This window comes from Trachemys scripta, chromosome 2 (genome assembly GCF_013100865.1).
Source record: "Trachemys scripta elegans isolate TJP31775 chromosome 2, CAS_Tse_1.0, whole genome shotgun sequence".
Classification (NCBI taxonomy): Eukaryota; Metazoa; Chordata; order Testudines; family Emydidae; genus Trachemys; species Trachemys scripta.
Genome location: NC_048299.1, coordinates 167,376,750 through 167,389,907, shown reverse-complemented (window position 1 = coordinate 167,389,907; position 13,158 = coordinate 167,376,750). Strand labels below are relative to the sequence as shown.

The 13,158-nt window shown below is 47.9% G+C and overlaps 1 protein-coding gene across 5 annotated transcripts in view; it reads right to left on the bottom strand.

Annotated features, from left to right (window-relative positions):
* The window catches only part of PRPF4B (pre-mRNA processing factor 4B), a 53,896-nt gene extending 42,475 nt beyond the window's left edge, over positions 1-11,421 (bottom strand). For all 5 annotated transcript variants that reach the window (XM_034762243.1, XM_034762242.1, XM_034762247.1 and 2 more), the window contains exon 1: positions 11,270-11,421. In XM_034762243.1, coding sequence (XP_034618134.1) covers positions 11,270-11,307 — 38 coding nt within the window. In that variant the 5' untranslated portion in view covers positions 11,308-11,421. The remainder of the gene's footprint in view (positions 1-11,269) is intronic.
* Positions 11,422-13,158: the final 1,737 nt, after the last annotated feature.

Here is a 13,158-nt window from a genome sequence, read left to right as displayed (position 1 = left end):
TTCATGGGACTGTGTGAGGAGCTTGCCCGCACCCTGCAGTGCAAAGACACGAGATTGAGAGCTGCCCTCTCCAGCTGCCAGTGGAGAAGCGGGTGGCTATTGCAATCTGGAAGCTGGCAACTCCAGACAGCTACCGATCCATCGCTAACCAGTTTGGAGTGGGAAAGTCAACTGTTGGAATTGTGTTGATGCAAGTTTGCAGTGCCATTAATCGCATCCTGCTCAGAAGAACTGTGACTTTGGGTAACGTGCATGACATTGTGGATTGCTTTGCACAAATGGGTTTCCCTAACTGCGGAGGGGTGATAGATGGGACGCATATTCCAATTCTGGCACCAGCCCACCTAGCCTCTGAGTACGTTAATCGGAAGGGGTATTTCTCTATGGTTCTCCAGGCGCTTGTGGATCACTGTGGGTGTTTCATTGACATTAACGTAGGCTGGCCCAGAAAGGTGCATGACGCAAGCGTCTTTCGGAACACTGGCCTGTTCAGGAAGCTGCAAGCCGGGACTTTTTTCCCAGACCAGAAGATCACTGTAGGTGAAGTCGAAATGCCCATTGTGATCCTTGGAGACCCTGCTTACCCTTTAATGCCGTGGCTCATGAAACCCTACACAGAGAGCCTTGACAGCAGCAAGGAGCAGTTCAACAGGGTGAGCCAGTGCAGAGTGACTGTGGAGTGTGCTTTTGGCCGTTTAAAGGGCCGCTGACACTCTCCGTATGGGAAGCTGGACCTGGCCGATGACAGCATCCCCGCGGTTATATCCGCGTGCTGTACCCTCCATAACATTTGTGAAGGGAAGGGTGAAAGCTTCATTCACACATGGACCTCGGAGGTTCAACACTTGGAGGCTGAATTTGAAGAGCCAGAGAGCAGGGCTATTAAAGGGGCCCAGCACGGGGCTGCAAGGATTAGGGATGCCTTGAGGGAGCAATCTGAGGCTGAAAGCCACCAGTAATGTCTGGTGCCCTGTACGGGAGTGAAGTGCAGTGGTTCCAATGTTAGTAGGATCTGTGTTTGCGATGCTGACTTGCAGTGCCTGTTGGTTTCCTGGGCTAAGGTATCTTTTACTTTATGCAATAATAAAGAATGTTTTCAAAGCCAAAAAATCCATTTATTGAAAAGAAACACAACTGCTTGGGAAACAGAAAGGGCAAGGGGGTGGGGTGGGGTGGGGAACAGTACAATCACAGATTTGCGTATGTCCTGTTATTACACTCAGCCTTCCTGTCTGGAGTGCTGCGGAATGAGTGCCGCACTTCAGGATGGCTATACTGCATGGTGATGGGAGTTGAGTGCAGTGGGTAAGGGTCATAGTTTTCAGGGCTGGATGGTGAAGATACAGGTGTTGGAGGCAGCTGGTAGCGGTAAAAACCCGGATGTTGGGGAAAGTGGGTTGGAGGTGACATGGGGGCACAGGGGACAAAAGTTTTGGGACAAGGGCTGCGGGGGGGGCGGGCGCAGTAGTGCTCCGCTTGCATGGCTACGAGCGCCTGGATCGAGTCCGCTTGGTGCTCCATGATGCTTATCAGCTAATCCGTGCTTTGCTGCCAGAGCTCCGAGCTTTTGTGCCGGCGATCCGCATTCTGCTGGCAGATCCTCCTTTCACTCTCTCTCCACTCCTGTGCTTTTAGATTCGCATTAAGTGACTGCTGCATTACTTCATGCAGCATATCTTCTTTGCTTCTACGTAGCCTCTTCCTGATTCTTTGCAGTCTCTTGGCCGGTGATAACATGTACGGCTGAGATCTCAAAGCTGCATCTATAAAAGCAAAATGCAACACTTAACAGAGGCAGCATTGTTCACACCAGACAGAGCAATGATTGCCCCAGACTTAAGGAGGGCAAGCACAGTCTACACAATAGCATAATATGCCCGTCCCAAAGCAAGAGCACACAACCCACGGTAGCCCCAAAATGGTGAGTAAGCACAGGGTCAAGGGGGACTGATTGTTTCATGGCTGTACTGTCCTCTGGGTTTCTGTGCCTTGGGGAGAGCCAACAGCTGCAGGGGGTCCCTTATACTGAACATTGTCCTCATATTTTCCACAGGAGTTTGTCCTGGAAGATATCTCACTGCTGAGGGTAACCTGGGAAGCAAAGAAGGGACTTCTACTACAATGCAGCTTCCGCCGTGGCCCATATGCAGCTTGCTTGTGTGCAGCAATGATCCTCCTGCCCCTCACGGCACAGTGGCGCGGATATGTTAGCCTGACTGGGACAAGGACCACAGTGGCTCTCCCAAGAAACCTGCGCAAGCGCATTGCCCAAGGTTTGGCTGAGACCTTTGAAGAGATCACTGAGGCCGATTACTACGATGTGAGAGAGTACATCAACACCCCATTCTGCATCTAGGCATGCATGCAGCCCAACCCTCCTCCCCCCAAGAGCCCACACCGAATAACTTCCTTCCCAAAATAAAAGCCGCTTACCAGGAACCTCCTCTGGTGTTTGTTCTTCCCCAAGCACCAGCCGCCGCAACTGGTTACCTTGAGAACAGCTCCTGGCTCATGCATCTAGGGATTCCGGGGTGTCTTCCTCCGCCTCAGCACCCTCACTCCCGCTTTGCTCCTCCTCCTCCTGCCTTGTTGAACTGGGCTCTGAAGTGTCCATGGTGGTACTCAAAGTGAAGGTGGAGTCGCCCCCAAGTATCGCGTCCAGCTCTTTGTAGAAACAGCAGGTCGCAGGGGCAGCACTGGAGCAGCAGTTTGCCTCGCGGGCTTTGCGGTAGGCATTCTGCAGCTCCTTCACTTTAATCCTGCACTGCAGTGCGTCCTGGTCATGGCCCCTTTCCATCATGTCCCTTGATATCTGCCCGAAGGTATCAGAATTCCTACGGCTGGAGCACAGCTGTGATTAGACAGCTTCCTCCCCCCAAAAACTGATGAGGTCCAGCACCTCGCCGTTGCTCCATACTGGGGATTGCCTGGCACATGGAGGCACTGTCACCTGGAAAGATTCGCTGAGAGTACTCCACGCCTGGATGAGCAAACAGGAAGAGAATTTTCAGAATTCCCAGAGAATTTAATGGTCTGATGGTTGGTCACCTGAGGGTAGGGCAGTATAGGTTCAAAGTGATGACCAGAGTGGCTAGGACAGACATTGTGGGACACTTCTGGAGGCCGATCAGAGCGCATTAACAGACCAGGGCATCCACACTGGTGCCGCGGCACTCCAGCGGGGGTGCATCAAACGTTATTCCACTCACCGAAGTGGAGTACCAGGAGCGCTCTAGCCACGAAGTCACAGTGCTCTACGTGCCTTGCCAGTGTGGATGCGTCGTGAGTTAGAGCGCACTGGGCTGCTTTAATGTGCTGTAACTCGCAAGCGTTGCCATCCCCAAAGGAGAAAGGAAACAGGGAGGCCAAAAGGAACGCTTTAAAGACCCCTTCAAGATAACATCAAGAGGTGTGGCATTGACACCACACACTGGGAGACAGCAGCCCAGGATAGGGATAAGTGGCAAAGACTTGTCAGAAAGGGAACATTCACTTTTGAGGAAAATTGCCTTGCCCTGGTCACAGAAAAACACCAGAAAAGAACGGAAAGACAGCAGTCACGCAGCAATGGTGGCCCAACCCTGTCTTCCAACACCACCTGTAATGTCTGCCAACGAGCCTGTGGCTCAAGAATCGGACTTCGCAGTCACCAAAGGACCCATGAAAAATAAAAGCTTTGAAAGAGAACATCCTCGACCTCGAGGGATTGCCGACGACACTCAACATTCATATGCCCCTTCATGCTTCAGCCACCATTCCAGAGAACATTCTTCCATACTGATGACACTTGTTAAAAATACAACGCATTAATCACATTTGTGACTGAACTCCTTGGGGAAGAATTGTAGGTCTCCTGCTCTGTGGTTCTACCACATTCTGCCATATATTTTGTGTTATGGCAATCTCGGATGACGACCCAGAATATGTTGTTTGATTTACAAACACTTTCATTGCAGATTTGACAAATTGCAAAGGTACCAATGTGAGATTCTAAAGATAGCTACAGCACTCAAGCCAAGGTTTAAGAATCTGAAGTACCTTCCAAAATCTGAGAGGGACAAGGTGTGGCTGAACTCACAACCTTGGGTTTAGCAGGCCAATGCTCAAACCACTGAGCTATCCCTCCCCCCTGGCATGTAAATACCTTGCAACGCCAGCTTCAAAAGTGCCATGCAAATGCCTGTTCTCACTTTCCGATGACATTGTAACTAAGAAGTGGGCAGCATTATCGCCCATAAATGTAAACACTGTTTATCTTAGTGATTGGCTGAACAAGTAGTAGGACTGAGTAGACTTATAGGCTCTAAAGTTTGACATTGTTTTATTTGAGTGCAGTTATATAAAAAAAAGTTCTACATTTGTAAATTGCACTTTTACGATAAAGAGATTGCACTACAGTACTTGTATGAGAACTGAGAAATACTATTTTAGTTTATCTTTTTTACAGTGCAAATATTTGTAATAAAAATAGTATACTGAGCACTGTACATTTTGTATTCTCTGTTGTAATAGAATTAAATATATTTGAAAATGTAGAAAACATCCAAAAATATTTAAATAAATAGTAGTCTATTATTGTTTAACAATGCAATTAAAACTGCGATTAATCGCGATTAATTTTTTTAATCATTTGACAATCCTAGTTACAAGCTTTCATTACTTTGCATACAAAAGTAATGCAAGAACTGGGTCGGAAAGGAAAGTATATCAGTTTTCTTCACTCTACTGTAGATAGGGATCTGATTGCTATTTTCCTTTATGCACTCCTGATTTATAAGACTGCCATAAAATTGACTGCTGCTTGTATTAAATTATCAGAAGCATTTCTTTGTATATAAGAGTATGTAAGCTGAATCAGCCAAGTATTTCCAATTTGGAAGACTGATCTTTTATTTCACATAGTTCACATTTGGACTCAAAAAGGCTAGAAACTTTATTTTATAAAAGTTTAAAAAAATCTGTGGATGAGTATGATGTAAGTATTGGTATCTCTCATGGAGAGAGGGGGTATTTCAGAAACTTCTTTTCCAGTTATTTTTTAAATGAACAGTGGACTTTCTACTAATCCCTTTGGAAGATTACTCCAGACTAATAGATTTCATCATGAGAAAGATTTTCCTGACATTCATGTTAAGAGTTCCTTTGCTTATTTTCATCCTATTACTCTTTGTTGCAGTTCTCTGTACTACCTTAAACATTTCCTCCCCCTCCTTGGTGTATATTTACTTTATATATTTGTCACAGTTGTTACATTACCTGTCCTTTTCTCCTTCCTTCTCCATCACTGATTACTCAAACTATACATAGGTTATTCTTTTAATATTTCCATGCATGCAAATTTCTATGCATGCAGATCTTCCCCTGTAACTTTTGGTATGCAAAAAATGCTCTCTACAAAATTAAGTTTTTGTTTATAATTTTCTAGCCCTTCTAACTACCAGAGATTTGTCTATATCAGAAAAGTTTTCACAAATGCACCACTGTAATTTCATTAAATAGTTACACCAGAACAAACCCTATTGTAGATATGCTTCACTGAAATAAAGCAATATTTAATCCCTATGTAGGTAATGTCCAAATCTGCAGACAGACTAAGGCTATGTTCACACTGCACTCTCATCATTTAAACTTTTGCCACTTAGGGTGTGAAAAAAACACCCGCCCATGAACAACAAAAGTTTTAACGGCGAAAAGCACTAGTGTGGACAGCGCTTATCCGGCAGAGACTCTCTCCCAGCGACGAAGCTACTACCCCTCATTTGAGGTGGTTTTATTTTGTCTCCAAGAGAGCTCTCTCCCAGTGACAAAGAGCGGCTACCCTGCGCACCTTACAATGGTGTGGCTGCAGTGGCACAGCCACGCCATTGTAAGGTGCATAGTATAGACACAGCCTGAAATAACAGCTCTTAGGGTCTAATTCAGAGACTATTCAAATCAATGGAAGCCCTTCCATTAACTTCAATAGGCAGGGAATTAAACTCCGAGAACTGTCAACCACTACATTCATCTCAACAGTGATCACCAGGAAGCCACGAATGAGAATTAAAGGTCAGCATTAACCACTTAGCAGAAACCACCAAACTAACAGGCTCAAGTATATCCAGTGGGGTTATATTTTCCATTCATTCCAACGCACAATCCACATGAATTTAAGGCCATATCTATACGTATAGTGCTGCAGTGGCACAGGTGTACCGGTACAGCTGCATCATGTGTGGTGAAGATGTTCTATGCCTATGGGAGAGAGCTCTCCCATCGGCATAAATAAAAACCACTTCTGTGAGTGGCATAAGCTATATTGGTGGGAGAAGCTCTCCCACCGACATAAGGCTGTGCACATGAGCACTTATATTGGCGTAACTTGTGTCACTCACGGGGGTGGAATATTCACATCCCTGAGTGACACAAGTTTTGCCAGCATAGGCTGTAGTGTTGACAAAGCCTTGCAAATTTTAGCTACAAATATGTTCTAGTCCAGGGGCGGGCAAACTTTTTGGCCCAAGGGTCACATCTGGGTGGGGAAATTGCATGCAGGGCCACGAATGTAGGGTTGAGACAGGGGTGCAGGAGGGAGTGCGGGGTGTAGAATGGGATGAGGTGTGCAGGAAGGGGCTCAGGGCAAGGGGTTGGGGCAGAGGAGGAGTGCGGGGTGTACAAGGGGGCTCAGGGCAGGGGGTTGGGGTGCAGGAGGGGGCTCAGGTTAGGAGGGGTGTGGAGTGGGGTAGAGGGCTCAGGGCAGGTGGTTGGGGTGCAGGAGGGGTGCGGCAGGGGGGCTCAGGGCAGGGGTGCAGGAGGTTTCGGGGTGCGGGCTCCGGCCAGGCACTGCTTACCTGGAGTGGCTCCAGGGTGGCAGTGGTGCCGCGCCGCTAAGGCAGGCTCCCTGCCTGCCCTGGCTCCGTGCCGCTCCCGGAAGCAGCTGGCATCACGTCCCTGCTGTGCCTGGGGTTGGGGGCAGGGGAGAGCACTCCACGCGCTGCCTTCACCTGTGGTTTCCACACCTGAAGCTCCCATTGGCTGGGGACAGGGAACCGTGGTCAATGGGAGCTTCAGGGCAGCGCGTGGAGCCCTCTGCTCCCCCCCCCCCAGGGGCCGCAGGGACGTGGTGCCGGCTGCTACCGGGAGTGGCATGAGGCCTGCAGCATCACAGGGGTGGCAATCCTGTGGGTCGGATCCAAAGCCCTGAGGGGCTGAATCCAGCCCGCGGGCCATAGTTTGCCCACCCCTGTTCTAGTAAGTTCTACTCCCAACACAGAACTTTTCTGTCAGTCTCTATCTCCACTCTACCCCAGGAACCTTATATGAATTGACATTTGTACCATTTGTCAACCTTTTAATTTAGGATTTTGAACCTTTATCCGCTCGCTGATGTTTCTTAGTCTGATGCAGAGAAATACTAGGACTCTTGTACACAACTTCGGTCAGCAGAAAGTTGGGCAGATCTATCTCCAAAGCATGTGGACTCTTGGTCCGCAACCCAGATAGAAGAAAATAGAATAGCGGTGGGAGGAGTCACAGAATGTAAAAGGATGGAAACTGGAAAGTCAGGAGGAATAACACCAAGCAGAGAGAACCCTCAACTTGATCTTCCACATTAAGACATGCCCCCCACCACCACCCAAACACTTGTGTTCTCCCAACCTGAGCACCTGCTCCCAAAAATCCTCTTGAGCACCCTCCTTTGCGTTCATCATCTTTTCCTCTGTATTAAAAGGCTGAAAGGACCCTGGCGCCCATCAACCCTGCTCACTGTTTTGCTATCCTGACTGCTTCAGAGGAACATGATACCTTCTTAGCACAGCCTGATCCTATTGCTTCTCCAGTGCACCCTGGCCCTGACAAATATAATGAAGCAAGAGAACAGAATTCACCTCTCTTGCATAGGAGGACAATGTTCTAACCAGACACAAAAACAAGCAGAGAATCCCCATAATTCAAATAAAACAATGTTTAAGAATTTGGGTAAGTATTTCAGTTAATGAAAGCGTCGTGTGCATTGTTCTCAGTCACCAGATTTGGGGCTCCTGTGGTGTGTTTTGCATGGTGTTATGGAATTTCTATGAAGTTTTGTACAGATCAACAGGCACTAAAACAACCTAATTCAAAACTCCTTCTGTCTTACAATACCAGCTGGAAAATGGTGGAATAGGACCATAGAGAGAAAAAAGATTTTATTTATATATACACCTCTACCCCGATATAACGCAACCCAATATAACACAACTTCGGATATAACGCGGTAAAGCAGCGCTCCGGGGGGGCAGGGCTGCGTGCTACGGCGGATCAAAGCAAGTTCGATATAACGCAGTAAGATTTTTTGGCTCCCAAGGACAGCGTTATATCGGGGTAGAGGTGTGTGTGTGTGGCCCAGCAACCTCTTGCTAACTAAATTCTGCAGATTCTGGCAAAAAATCCCAAAGTAATTCTGATGGGAGGGGTGTTGCCCCAATTTCATAAGATTAAAATATCACAGATTGGGCAAAAAGGTTTTAAACACTTAAGTAAGCTAACCTTTTATATATACACCCATAGTAAAGTACATTTCCTAAAGTATTCTCTATCAGAAAGCATAGCTAATATTATACACAAACCTTGGGCCTATAAAATTCAACATCATATTTTTCTATTAACTAGGTATTACAATAAAACATTTTTGCACCATTATAATGTTTTTAAAATAAATTTTCATGTGACCCAGAAATAGTATGTGTTGTTTATTTATTTGAAAAGCAACTGGTAAAAAAAGCTCTTCAAACTATTACAGCCAGAAATCAGATTACAATTAAGACAGGTCCAACACCGGGTATAAAAAGTCTTGACCAAACCCCTTCCCCTTTATATTAAGCCAGTAGTTCCCAAATTGTGGCCCATGAAGCCCTCATAAACCCATCTCATGCTGGGTAAAATCACCAGAGCAAGAGACCACTGCAGGACTTAAGAGGTTGGGAGGGCATGGCTGATGTATGGCTACATATTTATACCTAGGCTTGTCTATGCATAAAATACTGCAGCTACACTGCTCTAGCACTTCATCACCTATACCAACGGGAAGGGTTCTCCCATCAGCGTAGGTTATCCATCTCCCTAAGAAACAATAGCTAGGTCAACAGAAGAATTCTTCCATTGACCTCATGCTGTCTACACTGGGGGCTAGGTCTGCATAACTACACCACTACACACCCCTACACAATGTAGCTAGGTCCACCTAACTTTTTAGAGTAGCCCAGACTTTAGGTCGACAGAAGATTTCTAGCGACCTAGTGCTGTCTACACTGGGGGTTAGGTTGGCATAATCATGTCTCTCAAGGGTGCAGATTTTTCATGCCATTGAAACATGCACCAATGCTAATGTAAGTTAGCTCTATGTCAGTGGTTCCCAAACTGGGGTTCATGAACCCCTGGGGGTTCGCAAACTTTTGCAGGGGGTTCTCAGGGAAAAAAATCCCTAATGGCGGACAGAGCTGTCCCTAGTGACCCTGGGCAGCACATGCCCCTGGACTTCCAAGAGCTAAGCAGATCAAAGCAGGCAGATCTATCACACTGAGGAGATTGAAACTTCAAAACTCCTTATAAGAAATGGAAAGGGAGATGGATATTTTTTGCTGTTTTTTAAATTAAATAGGCAGCTAATATTGTTTTTTTAAATTATTATGAAGAACAAGTTTAAGCTTCATTGTAACATGCGTTGTTTGCCTGGACTGCTCAAGACCTGAATGCTTGTGTAGGAGGAACTCTGAGTTGCCTTGTTAAATACCTTCATGCTGTTTCACATCTGATACTCCTGGGTGAAACATAGAAGCCTTGTCTTATAACAGGCTTATTCAAAGTGATACAAGCTACAAAAGTGATATCTTGGAAGAATGTTGCTGTTTTCATAATGTAATAAAAATATTGTCATGATAAATAATAATTAATAATAAATATTGTGCAATAAGCATATCATAACAAATTTATATTTCCAAGATCAGTGCTTTTATAATTTATACGCCGGTTAAGGAGAAAGTCTCTGGAAATATTTTTTTAGGAGGGGGTTCACGAGACCTGACATTTTAGTGAAAGGGATTCACAGGTTGTTGAAGTTTGGGAACCACTGCTCTATGTCCACATGGGAGGAGGGTGGGGAAGGGGGTTAGTCTGGTTAATGGATTGCCTGTGATCTCAGCAGAAGCGAGGGCAGCGCTCCTCCCCTGAGCATTCAGGGGGCCTGGGGTCTTTGGTGGCTGGGGTCCTTCCGCTCCGCATCTTCAGGGCACTTCGGTGGCGGGTCCTGGAGTGAGTGAAGGAGCCGCCGCCGAATTTCCGCCGAAGATCTGGAGCGGAAGGACACCGCACAGCCGAATTTCCACTGAGGGCAGCAAAATGCTGCCCCCCCCCGAAATCCTGCTGTCCATGGCGACTGGCTTGGGTCGCTTAGTGGAAGCGCCGGCCCTGGATCTCAGGGTAGTTGACACCTGTGCAAAGGGCTTCTGGAGATTTCACAAATGTATGGCGAGGCCCAGCCTGCCCCTTACAAGAGTCCCAGCCACCTGGAGTTCAGGCAGTCACTTTTAACTCCAGATAAAAGTCTCTAATAAAGACCAAAGTGCGAGAGATCCTTGCTCTCTCACAAAATGCTTTGCACCACGACTCTAACGCCCACAGCACTAAACACAAGACAAGCCTGGCCCTGGCCTCCTCACCCCAGAACGCTGCCCAGCCCGCGTTCCCCAAAGGCAGCTGCGGGTGCAGCGAGTACGGAACAGCCCCCAAGCTGCTGGATGCCCACACGCGGCGGGAGCCGGCCCCCGTTTCACTAGGGGGAGCAGGCCGGCGACCAGCAGCTCCAGCGCGGGAGGGGATTAGCAATACCCCTCCTTGGGGTGAGCAGCCAGTGTGAAAAATCGGGATAGCGGCGGGGGGTAAAAGGCACCTATACGAAAAAAAAATCCACGAACATCAGGACTGACCCTCCCCCTCCCCCCCGGCATCTTAGCAACCACCCCTGGGCGCCCGAGGCGGGAAGGGAGGAGCACGAGGAGCCCCGAACTCCAAGCGCGTGCACGGCCTCTCCCCCTCGCGGCCTGGCTCGTGCTCGCTGGGGCCGGGGAAACGGACGCCGCGTGCGGTCTCACGCCGAAGGCCCAGCCGGGGCCCTCGCGACTCGCCCGCTCCCCCCGGCAAATGAGCCTTAGCGACCGTTATAGCCACCTCCCGCCACAAGGCGCCTCATTGCTTCTCCCTCCCACTTCCCCCCCGAGAGGCGCCTTCCCAAAGGGGCCGCCCTGTCTCTTACTCGGGCTCCCGCAGCACAGACTCCACCGCGGCGGCCATTTTGAACTTCCAAACTCCTTCGCTGCTGCTGGTGAGACGGGGCCGCAGCGCATGCGCGATGGAGCGCCAAGGGTCGAGGCGAGGAAACGCACCAGCTCGGCGACCACCGGAAACGAACCTCACCCTCCAGCGAGGGAGTAAGTTATTTCCGGTGGATCTTTTTCTAGGGAGCATCTTTAAAGAGCCACCTCCAGGCCCAGCAGCGCAATCCCAGAAGAAGTGGTTGGGGAAGGGATTCTTAGCCAGTCCCCGAGGCTCAAGCGATCTGTACGCGGTGACACTGGCAGCTGCATGGGGCGGGCGCACCCAGCGTTTGAGAGGTGGGTGGATGATGGTGGCGGAGGGGACAGGAAATTTGGGGTGATTATAGAACAAAGGGGAGCGGGTGAAAGGCAGGTGCTCAGGACTTCTTGGGATGTGTGGCCCCTTGATGTCACGCCAAATAAGAAATGGGATACTAAACTCTGAAAACCGGAGTACAACCAAAAACTACCAAGGTTGCCTGAATTTGTGGACATATGGAGTTAATTTAAGTAAAAGAGAAACTGCCAGGGAGCCTAGGGCCAAAGTACAGACATTATCAGGGCCAGCTCCAGGCACCAGCCCAGCAAGCAGGTGCTTGGGGCGGCCATTGGAGAGGGGTGGCACGACCACTGCTGCTGAATTGCTGCTGAAGACTGAAGCGGCGAGGGTAGAGATCGTGAATGCGGCTTTTTTTTTTTTTTTTTTTTTTTTTTTTGCTGCTTGGGGCGGCAAAAACCCTGGAGCCGGCTCTGGACATTGTGGCTATTGTTGAATTATGTTTTATAAAACTTAATAGCTCATAAACAAGATTTCATCGTTTATTGTTTTAATGTCAAAGCAGGCTTAGATGAGCATCTGCAACCCAGATACTCAAGGCATTTGCAGCCTTGCCCTAATGTATTAGAAGAAGACAATGAGGCTATGTCAACACTATCACTTTTGTTGATATAACTTATGTCACTCAGAGGTGTGAAAAAAATGCACTGAGTTACACAAACAGAAGTGCCAGTGTGTAAGTGTGATACGCTCTCCTGCTGACATACCTACCATGGCTTGTTGGAGGTGGTTTAATTATGTCAATGGCCATGGGAGAGCTCTTTCCCGTCGACCTAGAGTGGCTACACAAGCGATCTTACAGCAATGCAGCTGCATCCGTACAGCTGTGCCACTGTAAACTCTCTAGTGTAGATATGGCCCTAAACTGAGTAGGAAGTCTTGCAAGATTGTCATGAAAATCTAGCAGCTAGTGATAATATTTGGGGGTGTGAATTATATTTTGCAGACATTTTTAAAATAAATTATTCTGGATTAAATTAATTTTTTTTTTAAATTAATGGAGATATCCCATCTCCTAGAACTGGAAGGGACCTTGAAAGGTCATTGAGTCCAGCCCCCTGCCTTCACTAGCAGGACCAAGTACTGATTTTGCCCCAGATCCCCAAGTGGCCCCCTCAAGGATTGAACTCACAACCCTGGGTTTAGCAGACCAATGCTCATACCACTGAGCTATCCCTCCCCCCCCAAAATAATAATGGAGATATCCCATCTCCTAGAACTGGAAGGGACCTTGAAAGGTCATCGAGTCCAGCCCCCTGCCTTCACTAGCAGGACCAAGTACTGATTTTGCCCCAGATCCCCAAGTGGCCCCCTCAAGGATTGAACTCACAACCCTGGGTTTAGCAGGCCAATGCTCAAACCACTGAGCTATCCCTCCCCCCATGGATGGGAAAGGGAGACTTTTGTCAGCTGGAAAACAAAAATGAACCCCAGGTGTCTGTTTTCATTTTCAAAATGGGAAGAAATGCAGTAAAGAAACAGCATAAGCAC